This window comes from Schistocerca nitens, chromosome 3 (assembly GCF_023898315.1).
Source record: "Schistocerca nitens isolate TAMUIC-IGC-003100 chromosome 3, iqSchNite1.1, whole genome shotgun sequence".
NCBI lineage: Eukaryota > Metazoa > Arthropoda > Insecta > Orthoptera > Acrididae > Schistocerca > Schistocerca nitens.
In genome coordinates, this window is record NC_064616.1 from 56,042,053 (window position 1) to 56,065,459 (window position 23,407).

Here is a 23,407-nt window from a genome sequence, read left to right on the forward strand (position 1 = left end):
ATAGAAGCATAAGACAGCAACGTCTGGCGACATTTTAACCAAATTTTGTGAATATGTGATTCGTTATAAGTATTATCTGCATAAAAATACAATATCAGCCATAAAGGTAGGGGTGGGAAGCCGTGACGTGGAAAACATATTCTATAACAACCGACATCAGTGTCGAATACACAGTATTTGGGGTCGCCAGGGTCATTGGTGACAGTCCTGATGACGTTTCACCCCTAGGAGAGGGAAGGGGTGGGGTTGGGAGCAAAGACAAGGACATACCAGCATCTCTCTGCAACATCTGAAGCAATTTCTACCAAAGTTGGCACACGTGTCTCGAATATATATATCGTGACAGTAACATATCCCTATGAGTGAAGGTGCGGTGAGATCGGCTTATGTAAAAGGATAACACAGGAACTCCTGGAGGAGTTTTAACCAAATTGGATATACACCCCTCTCATTGTTTTTTATAAAAATGCTATGGAAATAAAATACACAGACTACCGCTAGGAGAGGGGTTGACTGTGAGAAGTAATGACATATAGAAACGTCCAAAAACAATCTATTCGTATTTATTTCCTGTAATTAGTTGACTTGGAATACTTTGAAAGTATGAAACGCCATCTGTCTTTCATATAGTTCATGTTGTTCAGTGCACCAACCATATCATAAGAATGAACACTACTGCATGCAACTAATTTTGTCATCATGTTTTAGGCCGAATATCTTGCCACATGGCTGCATATCTCAGATACATTTAATGTCCTCTCTGGAGTCGCATGATGTAAAACAGCGGAGAAACAGACAGGTGTCAGCGTGAAATACATGTACATGCGGGAGTAGCCGCGGGTAAGAATCTAATATTATGACCTAAAACTGTTTAATCCAGAACTCTGGGTCATATACGAAAAGTATAGGATATTTAAATTCCAGGTTTTGAACCATATCGTATCAGCAACTGGAAAATCATTAGTCCAAGAGGTTAACACTTATTGCAACTGGTTGGAAATTAAACATCTCACATGGAGTGTGAGAGAGAAATTAAACTATAATTTTGATTGCAGAACCATCGAATTGCCGCGTACTGAACGATGCTGGCTCAGAAGTGATGTAGAGTTTCAGGAATTTCCTGGTGCTAGCTTGTTACTGTGACTCTCCAGTAAGAAAGACAGCTCTCTACATAAATTTCCCTTATAGTGGAAGGGTTCACAGCTAGCGGCAGTCTTGTTCTTTCCACAGCGAAATTTCATCGCAGCTAACGAAGCTACATCTTTATGTGTCACAAAGGGTCATCAGGTAACGACAAACACTCCCACTTTTCATACATCAAAGGCACAGGATGTTAACGCATGCGTATATCCGTATAAGAAAAAAAAAGTATAAACACTTTATTAATTTTCAATATTTTTTGACCTGAATCAGGGACACTATTTCTAGTGACGATACTTTACTCGCCGAGAAAACTTCGAGAATCGTACATGATTGCTGTACTGACAGAGACGTGGTAGGATGAATTACTTCCGACTTACACAGCTTCAATCACAACTGCTAACAAAGACCATCACATGTGTTCACACGTATCTGACTGGGAAGTTCTCTTTCTTAAGCAATATTTGTCTAAGTGTTCAATGCTATAGCCGCACTTGTCGTTTCCCATTGTAAGTGCTTTTCTATGGTACGCAACAGCTTTATGAGTGTGTCAAATCCGAAGGCATGGAAAGTATCTTCGTCGTAGATTTTCATCATTCGAATATTCAAGGTCTCCATTCGAGTATTTCACGTCCAGGAAGATCTTTAACGAGGTAATTTCACACGTATCGGAGGTAATGGGGCAGTGTGGTAACCTGTTAAAAATAAAATTTCTCTTGCTCGTAAATTCGTAGAGTGCACGAAGAGTGGATAAGACGAATGCGAAAAATATGGTCTGATACGCTAAGCTACTTACTGTGTCTTTAAAAAAGAATGAGGCAATTACATCTATTGATAATAATGTACCCAATAATACTAGTTATAATGATTTACTTGTGCAAAATGTTAAAACTGTAAGCTGTATGAGTTGGCAGTATCATTGCCCTGGTTTTTATGTCCATGTTCATTTTGAGTTTGCCTCATTTGATCTAACATTATTAGTATGAAGGTCTCACATTCTTATGCACTGTTCTGAAACCACTCATTGTACTGATTTTTTGGTCAGTGCCGTTTGTATTTATTCTATGAAATAATCTTGGGGTGTACATTTCAAATACGACTCTTTTGAGAATATGACGCACTCTGGTCCCGCTACACCTCGGCTAACCCACATAACTTTGTTAGACTTTTGCACTTAAAGTGCATAGTATTCCATTATAAGGTGGTCATGTCATTTTGATTTTTGTATGTTGTCGATGTGCTCGTCAGAGAGAGAGCAAGTTATGATACTGTTAAAACAATCTTTGGTCTTGTTGTGGCACAGTCCTTGCCTCTGCGCAGCCTGACAGGTTATTAGCTGATGTGTGAGAGGTGATGGACGTATTCAGTAGTGCTGTGTTCACTTGTGATTGTATCTGTTAGATGAAGAAAGATTTATTGTAAAGGACAGAAAGGATTAATAAGATGTATATACTGGAAAGCGAAGAGCATATAAATTCTGAATGATGCTATTATTTTTGAAGAGAAGATGTTTGAGGTAAGACTGCAGCACTGTGCACCTAGTTTATAGAATAATTATTGCCAGCTAGTTAACTTGCTCAGAGCAGGAAGAAAGACCACTCCACTTCCCTGTGCCATGCAGTCAACTGATAGAAATTCTCTGTTAACATTGTAGCCTTTCCAAAGCATTGTTTACTTTGTTAAGCATAGTATTGTTCAGAGCAATGTTATGTGAAGATCACACGAAATTTTACTCTGTCCTTTTGAATATATAATTCAGTCTAAAATCGTTGTCTTGGAAAATCATTTTATAGGAATATTTACTCTCCCCATGCCACTGTTTAAAAAAATGTTTACAATTACGTATTACGACACTGGCCATGTGGTATGCAACAGTTTCAATACAGTTTGGAAATTTTATTTAATCTAGCTCAGCCACTGTCTGCTTGCTGTTTGCTGTTGTGCTTTCGAGGAATATGCAAGAAGGTAAGTGGAAATTTTGATTAGGACCAGATAATTGTTTTACTTGAGTTGTGCATTTAATATAACGACAAATTGTATTCAGACCAGTTACATTTCAGTTCAAATTAGGTTCTGTTTAGTCAAAGGTTAGCATACGAGTTTAAGATGGGTGACAGTTTGTGGGTGCATAGTTTTGGCAATACGTAGACTTTTTATAGAGTGGGAGGTAAAATTGGGCTAAATTTCATACAGAAACATATAGTGACGAAGTTACGCCATCACCACAGACGACAAAGCAGGGGTTTCAAATTTATAAGGACTGCGTAAATTTGTTAGTAGTGTTGGGCCAGACTTACGTCGTTGTTTTTATTGGACTTCGACAGCATTCTAGGTTTTCCATTGCCGCTTTAAAGCAACCTTTCAATGTTCGAACTCCGTTTATTGGTTCACCATTTAAATGGTAATGATAGCGTACTGTGGCTAAGTCACATCTGTTAATCGATTGGTTGGTTGGTTGATTGATTTGGGGGAGGGGACCAAACAGTGAGGTCATCGGTCCCATCGGATTAGGGAAAAATGGGGAAGGACGTCGGCCGTGCCTTTTCAAAGGAACCATCCCGGCATTTGCCTGAAGCGATTTATGGAAATCATGGAAAACCTCAATCAGGATGGCCGGACGCTGGTTTGAACCGTCGTCCTCCCGAACGCGAGTCCAGTGTGCTAACCACTACGCCTTCTCGCTCGGTCCGTTAATCGATGAGCCGATGTATTTCACCACAACTCACTAAGATATTACTCAGGTATCATCTAATAATGTGTGTATCAATTTTTGGTGGCCTCAGTATATGTATTTTAGCGTTAATTATGAGCGACAGTTGATGTGATACGTACAGGCTACTAGCAAAAGATATAATGTAAGAGAAACATTAAGCTGAAGGGTCAGGGAACGCGAATATGATATTGAAAGCATCACTTACCAATGAACTCATTGCGGATTCGAATGCGGTCCTTCAGTTGTGGCGTGGAGATGAGCAGACAGTTGATGAAGGCGACCAGTGCTGTTTGGTAGTCGATAGCTGTAGCATTCTGCAGCTCGGACACGATCACCTTGAGCCGGTAGCGCTCGCCTTTCAGCTCCTGTGGACAAAGCGCACACCAGTTCAGACTCTGGCTCCTGATAACTGCGACAGTCAAGTGCCCCCATAGCTCTTGCCCCGCTTGACTCCACCTCGCAGAATTGTTTCCAGGAAGCTATCTTAAATCGTGACTGTCTACTTGCGCTCTGGCACCTGTCCACCTCGAGGACAGCGGAGAGTATTTTTGCATGTGTGTGTTGTTTAACCGGTCCCGCTGTCTCGCGAGACTTCGAGGCGGAGTTGCTCGTATGAGGTAAGTCTACTCCTTGGCTAATAATAGAGTACGTCTCAGTACTGTCTTACTGAGTCCATCAATACTTGTACGAAGTATATCGGCAACGCAAGTACGTTTAAACCATCATTTAAGACTGTGAATGGAAGAAATGGTAGAACACGACCTCTGGGAAAATCAGTCTGGATTCAGCAGAAATGTACGAACACACGTGGGAATACTTAACGCTACGTTTTATGTTAGAAGATACGTTAAAGAAAGACAGACCTACGTTAATATTATTAGTAGATCCAAAGAAAGCTTTTGACAGTGTTGACTGGAACACACTATTTGAAATTGTGAAGAAAGTAGAGATAAAATGCAGGGAGTGAACGGTGTTTACAACTTGTACAAAAACCCGACAGCAGTTATGAGTCGAAGGACACGAGTGAGAAGCAATAGTCGAGAAAGGTGTGACACACGGTTCTAGTCTACCTTCGACGTTATTTAATCTCTACATTGGAGAAGCAGTAAAGGAACCAAAGGAGAAATTTGGAAAGGGAATTAAAGTTCAGGAAGAAGAAATAAAAATGCAACATTTGCTGATGACACGGTAATCCTGTCAATGACGGCAAAAGACTTGGAAGAGTAGTTGAATAGTATGGATTGCTTCTTGAAAAGAGGTTACATGTTACAACAAAAGCGTAGCTGAGGGAATTAGATTAGGAAACAAGAAACTAAAAGCACTAGACGAGTTTTACTGTTTGGGCAGCAATATAAATGATAATGGCCGAAGTAGAGAGGATATGAAATGAAGACTAGCAAGAAAGCATTTCTGAAAAAGAGGCATTGGTGAACATATAGTACACTTTTAAAATTTAGGGAATCTTTTCTGAAAGTGTCAATACCGGTTCCCGTCAGATCAACGAAGTTAAGCGCCGTCGGGCTTGGCTGATACTTTGATGGCTGCCCATCCGGTCTGCCGAGAACTGTTGACAAGCAGGGTGCACTCCGCCCTTGTGAGGCAAATTGAGGAGCTGCCTGAATGGGAAGTAGCGGCTCGGATCACTAAAGTTTACAACGGCCGGGAGAGCGGTGTGCTGATCACATGCCCCCTCCATATCCACATCCAATGACGTCTAGGGGATAAAGATGACACGGCGGTCGGTCGGTACCGTGGGCCTTCAAGGCCTGTTCGCACAGAGATTTCTGAAGGTATTTGTCTGGAGTGTAGACTCGTATGGAAGTGAAACGTGGACGATAAGCAGTTCTGACAATAATTGAGTGTAAGATTTTGAAATGTGGCCCTAAAAAAGGATGCTAAAGATTGGATCGTTAGATCGAGCAACTAATGAGGAAGTTCTGAATCGATCTGGAGGAAAAAAGAAATTTGTGGTATATTTGACAAACAGGAGGTTTTGAGGCATCAAGGAATGGTCAAATTGGTAAGGGAGGGAAGTGTGTAGAGTAAGAATTTTAGAGTGAGACAAAAGCACGTATACAGTGAACACGTTCAAATAGATGAAGGTTACAGTAGTCGTTCAGAGGCGAGGAATGAAGATTAAAGTTTAACGTCCCGTCTACTGCGCTTTCATTAGAGGCGGAGCACAAACTCGGAATACTAACTGATGGGAAGGGAAATCGGCCGTGTCCCTTTCACAGAAAGCATCGCAGTATTTAATGCGAAGGACAATCAAACAGTTTAGAATCAGAGATGGTAAAATAGTCTGTATCAAAATTAAGAGAAAGTCCAAATCCGCAATAGCTGTTTTCCCGTTTTCGCTGTATGTCTACCGGTTTCATAAAATGGTTTAAATGGCTCTGAGCACTATGGGACTTAACATCTATGGTCATCAGTCCCTTAGAACTTAGAACTACTTAAACCTACCTAACCTAAGGACATCACACAACACCCAGTCATCACGAGGCAGAGAAAATCCCTGACCCCGCCGGGAATCGAACCCGGGAACCCGGGCGTGGAAAGCGAGAACGCTACCGCACGACCACGAGCTGCGGACCCCGGTTTCATACCCTGGAGCTATCTCTTCAGGTCATATCTGCATATAGAATAAAACTGCATAAGTAAAAGCACTAGTAGTGAACATAACCTACCGAACAAAATAGACAGTAAAGCGATGCACTCACAAAACTAATACTTCATTTGTCACGAATTTCAAGGTACAGCCGGCCGCTGTGGACGAGTGGTTCTAGGTACAAATTCGCGTAAAAACATGTCATTCCTCGGTGAAACCTCGGACGCAATGGCAGAAGGGCATCCGCGAACCATGCACGATGACAAAAACATCTCCGAAACAATGTCAAAAGACGATCCCGGACAGCCCATGACAATTCAAGTACTACAGCATAAAACCAATGAGCACAAAACACTTCAGAAAGAACGTAATGTAAATTAAAACAGATCGCGGTGTCGGTAGGGTATAAAACAGAAGAAACCTACCATCGTTAAAATCCGCGGGAGAATCAAAGAACTAAAAGACACACAATCGTTGTACTGGATTGTTATTTAACACGGAGATCCATTTTGTTATTGTAATTTGGTTTCTACCGCTAGATGTTGTGGTCTTCAACCCACGACGGGGTGGCGCGTGCTTGGCTTCACAGTATTCAATGTGTGGATAGCGCTGTAAGGTGTAGTTCTATTTGACCGATGCTAATATATTTTAGTATGTTGCCAACTCCCAACGATTGTGCGTCTTTTAATTCTTAGTTTCTCCGGCGGATTTTGGCGATAGTAGTTTTCTTCTCTTTTATACTCTACCGACACCGAGAGCTGTGTTTTAGATTACATTACGTTCATTCTGCAATGTTTTGTACGCATAGGTTTTATCCAGTGATACCTGGAATGTCATGGGCTGTCCGAGCTCGTCTTTTGACTTTGTTTTGGAGATGTTTTAGTGATCATGCATGGTTCGCGGATGCCCATCTGCCGTTTCAACCAAAGCTTTACCGAGGAGTGGCATGTTTTTACGCGCACTTGTACCTTGAAATGGTTCAAATGGCTCTGAGCACTATGGGACTTAACATCTGAGGTCATCAGTCCCCTAGAACTTGGAACTACTTAAACCTAACTAACCTAAGGACAACACACACATCCATGCCCGAGGCAGGATTCGAACCTGCGACCGTAGCGGTCGCGCGGTTCCAGACTGAAGCGCCTAGAACCGTTCGTCCACAGCGGCCGGCTGTACCTTGAAATTCGTGGCAAATGAAGTATTAGTTTCGTGAGTACATCGCTTTACTGTCTACTTTGTTCAGTAGGTTATGTTGACTCCTAATGCTTTTACTTATGTAGTTTAGTTCTATATGCAGGTACGACCTGAAACCGGTCGTCATACAGCGAAAAGACAAAAAACAATTTCGGATTTATTCTTCTACCTAATTTTAATATAGACTATTTTACCGTCTCTTTTTTTAGTTCTGGTTGCCGGAACTATGAGAGTATTTGCATCCATCTAATTGCTTGGGGCGATTTACAGAAATCACGGAAAACTTATTTCTGGATGGCCGGATGGGAATTTGATCCGTCGTCCTCCCATATGTGAGCTGCGAGGGCTGACCACTGCAGAGATGAAGAGGGTTGACAGGAGAGACTAGCGTGCAGAGCTGCATCACACACGATTCTTCGGAATGAACATCAGAATAACGACAACAACAACATAAAAATGTTAAATGTCTGCCCCTCACCTACAATTTAAGTTAGGCCGATGAAAAGAAATCAGGTGAGTTGCTCCATTCTGAAGGACACCAAGACTGTAAAAATTCGAAAACATCTTTCTTGAAGTCTTCGTACTTCGTGGGTAGTATGTACTTTCTGCGATGAACAGTTCATCTAAGCAAGGTGCTATCATTTCACATTTTCTACAAAATTTGTATCAGTTAGCTACCGTTTTATAAAGTCTGTTACAATTAAACGCTACTTGTGCCTTTGCATTGTTGCCGCAGTAGATACTGAGTCGCAGCGATCAGTTCAGGACGGAAGAAAATAAAGAAACGGTTTTGAACGGGTCAGAAAACTGGCGTCAAAAATATTTAAAGTAAATAAACTCCGAACGGCTCGTGATGAAATTGTGGTGAAAAAAGAATGACCAGCTGCAACTTACTTCTTTCGTTATAGCTTGACACGTATGTCGCTCTTTCACTAACGTAGCATTTCGCGTAGGTATATGTTTCACTTTAGAAGAGAGCACGAGATACAGAGCTGCCTTAAAAACACACCACTTCCCAATGTCTGAGGGCGATGTATGGTTAGCTACTGTATATGACACTGCATGACCAATTACGCCTCTCTAAATTGTCGATTTTCTCCGCCTTTCGTTTAGCCATGCCACGACTTGTCCTGACTCTTCCATCTCACGGCCTTTGTTTTACTCTTTTGAAGTTTCTATAAATGAGCTACAGTCAATTCTGTTTCTACATCCTCTGAACGATCTGCAGTGGTACTACAGGCAAATAAGGCACAGGGGAACTCCAATTCATTCGCATCACAAAAATAATGTTTATTGACTTCGTATGCCATATTTATAATGAAGTAAACTTTAGGAGAGAAAATATATTTGTCTGTCAGCATAAAATGAGATAGAGATGTTATCTATGAGTTTATGTTGCCGAAACCCCCGTAAACTCAAGATAAATAGTTACCACATCGAAATGTGTACCAGCCAATCCGGCTTTCAAGCTTTACTACACTTTATGGACTACCACTCTGAGTTTTTTATGCTTCCAGTAACAAACAAGGCTAATTTCTTCCGAGGAGATTTTTCGTCCAGAAACAGTCGAGATAAAAATGAGAGTGCTACTACTAATTACTGCCAAGCTGGTTTCATTTAAATTCTTGACCCCAGGGCCAGCCACTTCATTTGCGGAGTCCTCGCCACCAGACTGTTTTAGGATGTTTACTACTGTCTTCATTTTCCCGACCATGTACAAGAAAGCAGCAAAAATTACGAACAGTGAAGCATAAGTTGTACCGAGAGGTCTGAGGCGCTGCAATCATGAACTGTGCGGCTGGTCCCGGAGGAGGTTCGAGTCCTCCCTCTGGCATGGGTGTGTGTGTTTGTCATTAGGATAATTTTGGTTAAGTAGTGTGTAAGCTTAGGGACTGATGACCTTAGCAGTTAAGTCCCATAAGATTTCACACACATTTGTACACATAAATTGTAGGGAGATACGACTTTGGAGCTCAAAATGCCATAGTTTTTTGGCAGTTTGAAGTTACGTAAAGCGTTGTAGTGAAAGGGGGGTGTCGTCACTACCTGATGCGATAACAGACTCCGAGGTAAGTATGAAGGAGCTTTCTCATCTGTGGTAGGAACAGGCGTTGATTGAGCACCGTGCATCCCACCCATGCTACATTGATCTTCCAGTTCCTCAAAACGTGGTTGGTTGTTGGCCTTTCAGACATAATGCCTGTGCAGCTGTTTGTTGCATATGGCCATACGAACTCTTAAATGTCTGAGTTGGCCGTTCCCAAAGCTGACATGAAGCTCTGCAAGTTAGTTTATCATTTATTTCAAATATACGACGAAGCAACGGGTTTTAATTGCATGTTCTACATCTACATCTACAGCCATACTCCGCAAACCACCTGATGGCATGTGGCGGAGGGTACTTTGTGTACCTCTATCGGTTCTCCCTTCTATTCCAGTCTCGTATTGTTATTGGTTTATGGGAACTCACTCGGTTCCATTTACGCATTATCGACTTTTATACCAGGATTGGATAAGAAGTTTATCGACCTCACATCCTAACTACCACAATACGAAACATTGTTCGGTGGGGCTAGGCGCTGAATCTTCAGAGTTTCCACATTTACTCCATAAATCTCCAAAGAGTGGCGGCAGTCTGAGTTTAGAATTTAACCGCCGTTCTTTGATTAACACACGAAAGACCTGTGTGATTTTCATCAGAAGGGAACACTCGTTCAAGTGGAGGGCGATTAGTAAGGGAATGTCGCCTCTTGAAGACAGCATCAGTCATTCCTCTAAAGTAATTTACGGGAGACCTGTATCAAAACGGCGCCCTCTATAACAGAATGGAACCTAATGCCAACGCTGGGAATCTGTTACACTGTTGAAATTTCATTCCGATAATAAATCAGTGATCCACACTCGTTTTTTTAAACGTGGCATTTGCACAAAACTGTCGAAAAATTAAGTACAGAACTGTTAACATTTATTGGTAGTATCTGTTTTTCGAGTATGAAATTCAGATTCAGTTCAATTTTCTTATAACGAGGCCACAAAACTTCATCTTGTCTGTTGGCACGTTTTGCCATAATTTGTTCTCAATCATATTCAGTCATATTACAAAATTTTACCACCTATCGAATGTACTCGTGGGTCCCCGTCTTACAAAATATTTTACAACTTGGGATTTAATTGAGTAATTATAATTTCCAATATTAACTTCGAAAAAGAAACAAGAGTCAAAACACCAATTGGTTATAGTTCGGTTATTGGAGTATTCTGTTTTTCGATCGTTAAGCTGCAGTTATTTTTCTTAAAGTTTCCAATTGGAAGTACGAAGATCACAAAACTAACTGCACTGAAGCAACCAGAGCAGTTGACAGTATGCCTATAAAAGTTTCCATGCTTGAAGTCTTGAAACAAAAGTGCTTGTTGCTGCACTCCACTACCCGTGAGACCTATCACAATTGAGTGATATCTGAATACCATTCAACCAAGCGCCATACATGGTCTTTCAAATTAATCTCTATTGCAGGTAAACTAAATGTGTGAAGTATTTAGCTTACAACCCGCATTCTATCAGTTTTACTCTTCAACTCTACTCCAGTTCAAATAAAAAGAATATTAGTCCTTAAATTAGCTGTAAACACAAAAGTATAAATAAAACAGGTTAAATGCCACATTTGTTGACTTCCAGGAAGCCTTAGATGCTGGTCTCCATACTCGCCTAGTGTGGGAAGTACGATTATACGTAACAGCAGAACAGGTATACGATGGGACTGAAGATTTATTGGCAACCAGAACTCAGTCGATCATTCTGAATTGGTATATATAACCAAAAGCGAAATTAACGTACGTTGTGCCTCAGGGTTGTATGATAGGACCGTTACTGTTCACCACATGTATTGACCACGTGGCTCTTCGAGGCTCTTCACAGACGATGCAGCTTTGTTCAAGGGAGGGAGTGGGGGCTAATGTTGTTAGAAAATTGTCACTAATGCAAAAAGATTAGCAAACTATCAGTGTCTGATGCAAAGACTGACAACTGACCCTAAATATAATTTAATGAAATGCAATGCTCGTTAACTAGTCTTAATGCCCCGGTATTGTTTTATTTCACTAGCAAAGGTAATACACTGAAATCAGCCATAATCGACAAAATATCCATCCGGAACGATTTAAAATGGAGCAGATACGAAAAACTAGAAATGGGAAATATATATTCCAAGCAGACTTTTCAGAATAATCCTAAGCAATGTAAAGGAGACCACAAAGAAAACCCTCTTTCGACTACTCCTTGACTACTTTTCGTCTATCTGGGATCCTTACCCGGTTAAATTAACGGAAGACATGGAGACGTTTAGCAGAACAGATGCAGGGCATGTCACATATTTGCTCAACGGGTGAGCGTCATAAAAACGTAAGCAGGAGACACTACAAGAAAGTTACTTTCCTCAAACACACAGCTAGCGCAATGACTTCAACGATAAAAGTAGAGAAACATTTCTTCTCACATGCCATCCGCGAATGGGATGGAAAGATACATAATGATTCTGCTACATTAAGCCCTCTCCACTACGCGGTGACCTGTAGAGTATAAATATAGATGAACGTGAGAAACACTCTACAACGAACGTTTACGGTGTACTTTCGTTAATCATTTTCTGTATTCTTTGATGAAAATATTATAATAGGAAGTTCACTGTACAGGAACGCGTTAGCCTACCTTCCTCAAACTAAATTCAGTTTGAGGTTTAACCTAGATCGTAGAACTTAACGGTACTGGTAAAAAGGCTCTCAACTTCATAGTATACTTTTTCCGGGAGTTTCTTTGTACATAGAAAATAGAAAATTCTGTATTTATAGGAAGGCGAAATACTTTGACGTCAAGAATGATGTACACACTGAGACAAAAAAAAAAAAAAAAAAAAAAAAAGACGCACTACGAATCAATTCAGAGAAATAACTTTATAAATTGGGCAAGTCAGTAATGCATTGACTGAAGGAAGGGTTTGGCAAGTGCTGGACATCATGGAAGGCAGTTCTTCTCCAGTCAATGAGATTCCAGGCCGAAGACGTGTCTGGAGACGTCCCGGGCGGCGGTTGGTTATCTAACTGACCGTCGGCCGCCATACAGCGCGACAACCAGGAGTGTTGGTCTGGAGTGCCATTTCTGTTCATAGCAGGACCATTTTGGTTGTCGTCCGTGGCTCCCCAGTAGCACAGCGGTATGTCGACGACATTCTGCGCCCCGTTTTGTTGCCCTTCATGGCAAGCCATCCTGGGCTTACATTTCAGCAGGATAACGCCCGCCCGCACACGGCGAGAGTTGCTGCTGCTTGTCTTCGTGCTTGCCACACCCTTCATTGGCCAGCAAGGTCGCCTCATCTCTCCCCAATTGAGAACGTATGGAACATTATGGGCAGGGTCGTCGAATAATTTCGGGATTCTGACGAGCCAACGCGCCATTTAGACAGAATCTGGCACGATATCTCTCAGGATGACGTACAACAACTATGTCAATCAGTGCAAAGCCGAATAACAGCTTGTAGAAGGGTCAGAGGTGGACCAACGCGTTATTGAGTTGTTCAATTTGTGAAGCTCATTCTCTTGAATAAATCGTTCAATTGTTATGATATGAACTAAACAGTAGTTATAAAGTACTGACACGAGTTATTTATAGAAGAATAGAAAAAGTGTGGCAGATGCAGACCTCGGGGAAGATCAGATCGTGTTCCGGAGAAACCTAGGAACATTCTCGTCAATACTAACCGTACGATTAATCTTATAAGATAGACTAAAGAAAGACAAACTTACGTCTACAGCTTCTGCAGATTTAGAGAAATACTTTTGACAACATCGACTAGAATACATTCTTTGATATTCAGAGGGTAGCAGGGACAAAATACAGTGAGCGATAGATTGTCTACAGCTTATAAAGAAATCATACTGCGGTTAGAGGAGTCGAAGGGTATGGAAGTAACTAAGGAAGGGAGTGAACCAGGTTTGTAGCCTCTCCGCTGAGTTATTAATTCGCTACATAGAGCAAGCAGTAAAGAAACCGAGGAGCGATTTTTGAAAGGAAATTAAACTAGAGATTTGCCAATGAGACTATTATTCTTTCAGAGGTGGCAAGGTACTTGGAAGAGCAGTTGAACGGAATAGATAGTCTCCTGAAAAGAGGTTAGAAGATGAGAATCAAAAAAAGTAAAACAAGGATTGTAGAAAAGAATCGAAATAAATCGGGAGATGCAAAAGAAATTAGAATAGGACGCCTTTGCTAAAGGTATTTGTCTGCAGTGTAGCCTTGTCGGAAGTGAAACTTGGACAATACATAGTTCAGACAAGAACCTTTTGAAATGTGGTGCAACAGAAGAATGATGGACATTAAACGGATAGATCGGATAAATAATATAGAGGTTCTGTATAGAAATGGGGAGAAAATAAATTTATGTCATAACTTGACTAAAAGATGGCAGGGGACACATTCTGAGACATCAAGGAATTGTCAGTATGTTTAAGGGGAGAAGTCTGGAGGGTAAATATTTGAGTTGGTGCCCACGCATTGACTATTAATAGCAACTTCAAATAACGTAGGTTGTAGTATTTATGTAGAGACGAAGGTCCTTTCAAGGAGTGGACTAACGTTTGGAGCTGCACGAAACCAATTTTCGATCTGAAGACTACTACAACAAGAATAACGCAATAAATTAATAATATTTTCTGAAACGGAATCTTCTAAAATAGTGTACAAGTTTCGAGATAAATTTGTTGTGTATAGGGAGTCGCATTTCCGGTTTACTTTTTGGCGCAACATCACTCAGTTCCTTCTAATGAAGGTAATGTGCTGTAGAGACTGTTCAGAAGTTCACACCAGGTCTACGTAATACTACGAAAGTAGTTGTGTCTGAAGAAACACATGGCGTGCCTCCCAACACGCAGCTGGGCGGCGCTCGTATTTACGGGCAGAGAGCGGACACAGATTTGGTTTCCTTTTAACCTTTTTCAGCATTGTATGCGTCCCCGGCTATTTGCAGCAGTCCGCGTTTACGTTGTTCCGACAGGGCCACCGCTGCCGCAAAGTCGCGCAGACTCTACTCGAGCGACTGGGTGCATCGCTGGAATATAAATGAGCGGCATACGTGCCCGCGCCACAAGGTCGCCTTCCCGTGCGACGGCGAACGCTCGCCTGCCGCGGCCTCGCCGCTTCAGCGGCCACTGCGTTTATCAAAAATGTCTCACCGGCTCATTCCGTCGCTGATAATCAGGTTGTTGCAAAAGTTTCCGTAGCAAATTACTGCAAATCTGTACACTGGTCAGCCAAAACATTATGACCACTGCACACGGCGACGTCGGACGTCTCCTGGTGGCGTTGCGGGCACGTGGCGTGCTAACAAAAGTATGTAAGTAGAGCAGACAGGGACGGGGTATCACTCTGGCAAAGATATGGGCTGCAAGTGGGGAGATAAACGACTTAGACAAAGGGCAGGTTATATTATGTGGAGCCTGTGAATCAGTATCTAGAAAACGGCGAAGCTGGTCGAATGTTCACGTGCTACAATCGTGAGCATTTACGAAAACAGATAGGAGGACAGTGAAACTGCCGTTAGGCGCTAAATGGTTGGACGTCCACGATTCTTCACAGAACGTGGGGTTCCGAGGCTTGTCTGCTCTGTAAAGTAGGACAGATGGTGACCTGTTGCATCTCTGCGAAAGAGCACAATGATGGTGCACACACAAGTGTTTCGGAGCACACCGTTCGTCGTACATAGAGCTCCGCAGCAGGCCACCCCTACGTGTTCACACGTTGACCCAACGACATCGTCACTCACGACTGCAGTGAGCACAGATAATCGGGATTCGACCTTCGATCAATGGAAACGTGTCAGGTCTTCGGGTGAATCACATTTTTGCTATACTAGGAGACATTCTCCTGAGCTTGTATGGGACTTGTGGAAGTAATCTAAGACACGCTGACAGTTGCGAACCAACTGAATTCCTTACTGCTTCTTGTCTTCCCCTACGGCGATGTCAACTTTCAACAGTGTAATTGTCCGTGTCTCGGAGCCAGAACCGTGATACAGTCGTTTGAGGAACATTATACTGAATTCGCGTTGACTTCTCGGCAACCAAATTCGCCCGATGTAAATCTTGTGGAACCCCTCTGGGTTGCTATTCGGCGCCACCTGTGGGTACTCAAATCACTGGCTCGTTATTTACGTGAAGCAGAATCAGTGGTGTATTTCGTTCCAGCGACGAAAAAACAAGCTATTAAGCTGGTAGTCATCACGTTTTGGCTACTCGGTGTGTCCGTCGCTTTCTTATGCTTTTGTTTACTGTTCATGTGCTTGACGTGATGCTTGTAGTTGTACTGATTTTGCCTATACGCAGACAGCATTTCCGGACGTCCTATTATCGAGCTACACGCATCACTACACATTGAGGTGACAAAAGTCATGCGATAGCGATGTCCACATATACAGATGTCGGCAGTATCGCATACACAAAGTATAAAGGGGCAGCGCGTTGGCAGAGCACTGAATGACCGAAAGGAGTGGCGTTTGCGTAGACTTGTCAGTGCTAACAGACAAGCAACACTGGTGAAATAACATCAGAAATCAGTGTGTGACGTACGACGAACGTATCCGTCAGGGGCGAAATTTTGCGTTAATGGGCTATGGCAACAGACGACCGATGCGAGTGCCTTTGCTAACAGCACTGGGCTCGTGACCATATCAGCTGGACACTAGACGGGAAAAACCGTGGTGTGGTCAGATGACTCCCGATTTCAGTTGGTAAGAGTATACGGTAGGGTTGGAGAGTGGCGCACACGCCACCTAGCCATGGACTCAAGTTGTCAACAAGGCACTGTGGAAGCTGGCAGTGGCTCCATAATAGTGTCGGCTGTGTTTACATGGAATGGACTGGGTCCTCTGGTTCAACTGAACAGATCATTGACAGGAAATGGTTATCTTTGGCTCGTTGGAGACCATTTCCAGCTATTCGTGGAATTTATTTTTATGGGTGACAATGCGCCATGTCACCGGGCCACATCTGTTCCGGATTTGTTTGAATGACATTCTGGACAATTCGTGCGAATGATTTGGCTACCCAGTTCGGCCCACATAAATTCCATCGAACATATACGGGACATAAACGTGAGATCAGTCCGTGTGCCGGCCGAAGTGGCCGTGCGGTTAAAGGCGCTGCAGTCTGGAACCGCAGGACCGCTACGGTCGCAGGTTCAAATCCTGCCTCGGGCATGGATGTTTGTGATGTCCTTAGGTTAGTTAGGTTTAACTAGTTCTAAGTTCTAGGGGACTAATGACCTCAGCAGTTGAGTCCCATAGTGCTCAGAGCCATTTGAACCAATCAGTCCGTGTACAAAATTCTGCACCGGCAACACTTCCGCAATTATGGACGGCTATAGAGGCAGCATGGCTTAGTATTTCTCCAGGAGATTTGGAACGACCTGGTGAGTCGATGCCAGGTCGACTTGCCGCATTGACTCCAGGAAAAAGAAGGTCCGCAACGATATTAGAAGGTATCCAATGACTTTTGTGTCCTGAGTGTAGTAACTTCCGCAACTGTGTGCCTATGCGATAGGTCTCCTCTCGATCTGCTACATTCATTCTTCAGTGTAACCGACTCAAATAAACAAGCTGTGTCGAAAAAAAGAAAAACGGATCTTTACGTTAAAAAGTTTATGATTAACCCGGGTTCCCGGGTTCGATTCCCGGTGGGGTTAGGGATTTTCTCTGCCTCGTGATGACTGGGTGTTGTGTGATGTCCTTAGGTTAGTTAGATTTAAGTAGTTGTAAGTTCTAGGAGACTGATGACCATAGCTGTTAAGTCCCATAGTACTCAGAGCCACTTTTTATGATTAACACGGGGATTATTATATCTTGAATTCATGAAAATATCCCTATGTCAATCAAACGTACAATCTCAGTACGCGAGCATACACACTATTCACATTTTCACTGAAGTTAGCCATTGCCTTTCAGCAGTCCGTTCGGTATCCACAAATAACAATGTAATTTTCCAAACTGCGCGATAATCATCATAAAATAAAAACTTCGAGCCTCTGTTCGGGTCAACGTGGGCCGCGTCCCGTCTCGTGCCTAGTCACGCCATGAGTTGATCTTGCTGGCTAACAAATTAAATGCCTTTTCTGCAGAAGCTCACGCCACTCGCTAGCAGATGGAGCATCCTCGCACTATCTGTGGTCTTTGGTCCAGCAGAGAAGGGTAAGGGCAAGATTCGATGTATTGCAGCGGTATCGCGATCTATATCCCCAGAAATCCCTAAATTCCGCCTTGATCAAAGTCAGAACAATTTTTAATACTATAAAATTTTATAGTGACATTCACAACATCGTTTTCAGCGCTTACGTGCACATGAGTATGCCGTTAATAGCGTAAAACGTATTATATTATTATTATTATTATTATCATTATTATTATTACTCGTTATAGAAGGTAGAAGAAGGGGGACTCAAACGGACGGAGAAATTTAAACATCTAGGAGAATAGTTACATTTCAGTATCTCCAAGAAAGAGGAGTCTGAATCACGGATCAGGGAGACGGAAACGTCATACCAACTACGCAAATGTGTCTATAAGATATCAGTATCTATTTACTCCAAGATATGACGTTACTGCTCACTAGCACGACCAATGATCCTATATGCTGCAGAACTCTTTTGCTTTGAATAATAAAGGTCTGATCGACAAATTAGAAATAACAGAAAGACCGATCTTGAGAAAAACTTTAGGTTTAGTCAGAGAAAATGGTGAATTTAGAGGATGACATAACCGTGAACTCTAGAGACACGTGGAAAAGATCACAAAGAAAATTTGTAGAAGAAGGATTATTTTCTGTGCCTAAATTGCACTCAATCTACGGGTGACGTATGGCCTTCTCTTCCAATCCTTCACTCTCCCTCCATTTTAACTCTTCCTCGCCCTTTGTTTGCTGTTTGTTCGCCTTGATGTTCGTCTTTTCACTATCTGTGTTTCTCTAGCCTTGTGTTTTCATGGTGGAGATGTTAGTGTATTGAAGAGTGGTTGGCTCATCCCTTTTTTATTCTTACAATCGGCCATCCCAGGTCATCTGCTATATTATTCTACAGTTTTTTTTTCCTTTTAGTGCATGTTTTCCCATTTTTACTTGCTTTTTTCAGTATGGTTCCCAGTTAGTTCTACGCCTTTTTTACTTTCCCAGACTCTTTTGGGAATGGTTTTAATCCAAGATCTGTCTGAATGAGGAAAAAGGGCCTGAGGACCCTACAGGCTAGTCCCTTTACTCTCCAAACCAACAAACCGTGCAGTAGGATCTTCCACTATTTTATCAACAAGAAACCAAAGGAAACGTCGTTCACAGTGATAGAGAGAGACCTGAAAGAACTGGAGAAAACAAAAGGATATCCAAAAACGCATTCTGCTCAAGAATAAACTCCAGGAACATCTTAGTTTCAAAGGAGAGCCAAAACTAAAACTGACAAAATGTACAATAAAGTGAGGAAGGAACAGCATTGGAGACGTTTGTGGAAAAACTGGGTTCAAGTTAAAACCCACACGCACGGGTAAGGACAACAAAAGTGGAAATAGCATAATAAGTTTGTTTATGAAATATCTTTTTTCTGCTGCCAGTCACGTTTTTTTAATTTATTTGTTATACTACGCGTTTCGGGAAATGATTACCTTTCTCAAGTGCGTTTTTCGTGTGTTATGACATGTTTTTGATATGTGAGGTGCCGCACTGTTCTGTTGTACCCAGCACGGTAGAGCAGTGGCTAGCACAAGGGACTCGCATTCGGGAGGACGACGATTCAGACCCACGTCCGGCCTTCCCGATTTAGGTGTTCCGCAACTTACCCAAATCGCTACAGGCAAATGACGGGAGGTTCCGTCGAAAGGGCATGGCCATTTCCCTTCTGCATCCTTCCCTACTCCTAGATTGTGCTCCGTCTCTAATGACCTCGTTGTCGATTTGACCTTAAATACTAATCTCCTCCTTCTTCTTCTTCTCCTCCTCCTCCTCCTCCTGTTCTGTTGCCTTTACTGTAGTATTCAAAGACGCGCAATTTTGTAATTTATGTTGGATCTTCATATATCGTTAATACCGAATTAATAAATAAAAGTTTTACTTGCTGTTTTCTTGTAATCCAGTTACGCAGTAACACACAAGTCAAAAACTACAGCAGTTCTTAAGGAATCAATTTTTCAGATATCTGATCTCGGAATTCAGGTGGTCCTTACCAGAAACAGTTTTAACTCTACGTACCAGCGTGTTTAGAAATGCTCTTTTTTGGGCTGGGCGAAGAAAGTTTTGCGCACTGAGGTCAGTACGTATTGACTTCCAGTAGATAGAGTGACCAAGTCCTTCATTTAATTTTAGTTCAGTCAAAATAATTATTAGCACATCATTTCCCTCCCGAAAATATAAAATTGTTTCTTCATACGTTGAGGACTATCTACTTTCTGTATCCCGGTAAATTTTATGGGGTGTCTGTTGAAATAGTCATGGCTTATTCATTGTCTACGGCAGTGGTTAATTAACATATTTGTGGAGAATTTCGAAGGAAACGCTTGAAATTTAGTTCTAATTTCTCATTTTCCTTCTGTAGTAATGTTGGCGACACCTTTATGAACGACACATGGGATGATGCTCTTCATCTGTTCATTGATGATATCATTGGTCATATGAACAGTACGCACACTAATACCAGGTATATATCTGAGATGGAGAGAGAACAACAATTACTATTTTCAGGTATTGAGATGTTTTATCATGTAGGATCGGAAGATTGTGAGCTGACGGCTACGGCAAAGTATAATAGTTGGACGATCTTAAGGGTACGGTATGTCGAAAGACGGATAAAATTTCGACTTGGCGTAACGAATAACAGCTCTTTTTAAATATGGATAAATATTAGGTAATGCCTAGAACAAAGAAAAGGAACCGCTAGTATTTACAAATTAATGGTGAACATCTTGAGGGCTTAATCTATTGTAAATATTTTGGAGTAATATTTAGAAACGGTATGAAATTGATCACGTAAAATCGGTATTAGGGAATATGAAGGGAGGACTTCGATCTATTGGTAGGGTTATGGAAATGTGCAACGCATCTGTAAGGGAACTCGCATACAGAACGCTGGTGAGACCAATTCTAGAGTACTGTTTCAGTGCCTGCCCTTATCAAGTAACCTTGACGACAGACATTGCACAAACTGAGAGACGCGCTCCCAGTGTCGCAACAGGTAAGTGCAGTCCATATGAACGACTACAGAGATGCTAGGCGAACTTTCATGGGAATACTTGGAAGAAAGATGACGTAGTTCTTGCGAACCCGTGTTAGGTGTGTTTAGAATTGTGAGTGAAAATTCTGCTGCCACTATCGTACATCTCACGTAGGGATCATGAGAATCAGGTAATTGAGATTATAGAGCGTACAGAAATAAAGAGACAGTCATTTCTCTCCTTGCTCAATACGAGAATGGAATATGACAGAAATTCTCTAACATTGTCCGAAGTACTCTCTGCTATGCACCGACAGTGGCTTGTGGAGTGTTTATGCAGATGTAAATCAGATATATATTATCAAGCCATAACTGTAACAAAATTTAACAACTCCAGCGTTGGCTGCGGCTATGCACAACAATAAATTTTTCTCCAATTATTTTCATTCCCGCCACACGTCTTTGGAAGGAACTAGCCAGTAGTAAGAGTAAGCTAAGGTCTGGCTGTGTTCGACAGGATTACCTACTGTTATTGATGTAGTATTCTTTCTGGCTATTCTTTATCCATTGAACACCATACCATCATCCACGTCCTGCAGTCACCAACTCTATAAAATATCCTCATCCCAATCTCTACCCAATCTTTTTCTCTTAAGTATCCATTACTTTTTCATTGGATCTTCTCTGAGCATTTTGTTTTATTTCCCGTCTTTTCAAAGACCGACTAACTTCTTCTTTAGATCTCATTCCTTCTGTGACAATGGCATGTCATTATGATAGTATATCAATATACCTATGTGATGAAAGTTTAGGTTAGCTACACTAACAGCAAAAAATCACTACGCCAAGAAGAAGTCGTGCTACACAAACGAAAGTTGGTGCACGTGTTTTTTCGTCTGAAAGATGATGTTTATTCAAATTTCGCGCATAAGAATGACGTCGCTTGCATCACTATAAGGATGAACATCAGGTTTGCTTTAAATACCCGCTAGAACGGTTGCGAGGGTTAGTTACCTTTCAGGTTGGACGTGGTGAGTTGATGTTAGTCAAGAATGCCTTTAAGACGACAAAGCGCCATTATCAACACCTTGCTGAGGTTGAACAAGGTCGTGTAATAGGGTTACGAGAAGCTGGATGCTCCTTCTGCGATGCTGCAGAATGATTTGACAGGAATGTAGCCACAGTACACAATTAGTGGCACGGTGGTCACGAGAATGAACGGTTGCAAGAAGTCCGGGCTCCGGACGGCCACGTGGCTCTACCGAGAGGGAAGACCACCGTGTTCGGCGGGTGGGTCTGGCTCATCGTACTGCATCTGTAGCAGCAATAAGAGCAACAGCTGCCACCACGGTAACACAACGAACTGTTACAAATCGGTTACTTTCAAGTACGGCTAGGTACCAGACGCCCTGTAGCGTGCATTCCATTGACTTCAAACCACCACCATTTGCGACTGCGTTGGTGTCAAGCGAGAAGCTCACTGGGGGGCAGGGTGGAGGTCTGTTGTGTTTTCTAATGAGAGATGGTTCTGTCTCTGTGCCAGTGATGGCCGTGTGTTGGTTACAATGTGTCCAGATCAGGTCCTGCAACCAGCCTGTCTCCGTGCTACACGCACTGGATCTACACCTGGAGTTATGGTCCGGTATGCGATTACGTATGACAGCAGGAGCACACTCGTGGTTATCCCATGCGGCCTGCCTGAAAATTTGTACGTCTGTCTGGTGATTAAACATTCCTGGTAGGTTTTCCAACAGGATAACTCTCATCCACGCACCGATTTTGTAATCCAGCATGCAGTACTGAGTGTCTACATGTAGTCTTGGCCTGGTCGATCCCCACATCTGTTCAAAAATGGTTCAAATGGCTCTGAGCACTATGGGACTTAACATCTGTGGTCATCAGTCCCCTAGAACTTAGAACTACTTAAACCTAACTAACCTAAGGACATCCCACACATCCATGCCCGAGACAGGATTCGAACCTGCGACCGTAGCAGTCGCGCGGTTCCGGACTGAGCGCCTAGAACCGCTAGACCACCGCGACCGGTGATCCCCACATCTGTCTCCAATTGATAACATATCGGACATCATCGGACGACAACTCTAGCGTCATCCTCAAACAGCATTAACCATCTCTGTACTGACGGACCTAGTGCAACAGGCATGGAATTGCACCCCATAAAGTGGCATCCGGCACCTGTGAAACACAATGCATGCACGTTTGTATGATTACCTGCAACATTCTGGCGGCTAGCCTGATTATTAATGTACCAGCACTCCACATTTGCAATGGCTTATGTCGCTCACACCTTGTGATCTTGCTATGTTAATCAGTTAAATATATTACCTAGACGAACATATTCCTGAAATTTCATTACACTACATTAATTATTTTTTGGTACTGCGAATTTCTTCTGTCAGTGTATGAAAGAGAATACTGGGATGATACCTTCGGAAAGGAAACTATCGATTTGTTTGCCCATGGTTGCCCTACCCGTGGATGTGCTCAGTCTCTAATGACCTCTTCG

General features: G+C 42.3%; 1 protein-coding gene across 1 annotated transcript in view; it reads right to left on the bottom strand.

Annotated features, from left to right (window-relative positions):
• LOC126248019 (uncharacterized) overlaps positions 1–23,407 on the bottom strand; it is a 910,522-nt gene that overhangs the window by 321,937 nt on the left and 565,178 nt on the right. The window contains exon 4 of the mRNA XM_049948603.1: positions 4,059–4,218. Within this exon, the coding sequence (XP_049804560.1) occupies positions 4,059–4,218 (160 nt within the window). The remainder of the gene's footprint in view (positions 1–4,058; positions 4,219–23,407) is intronic.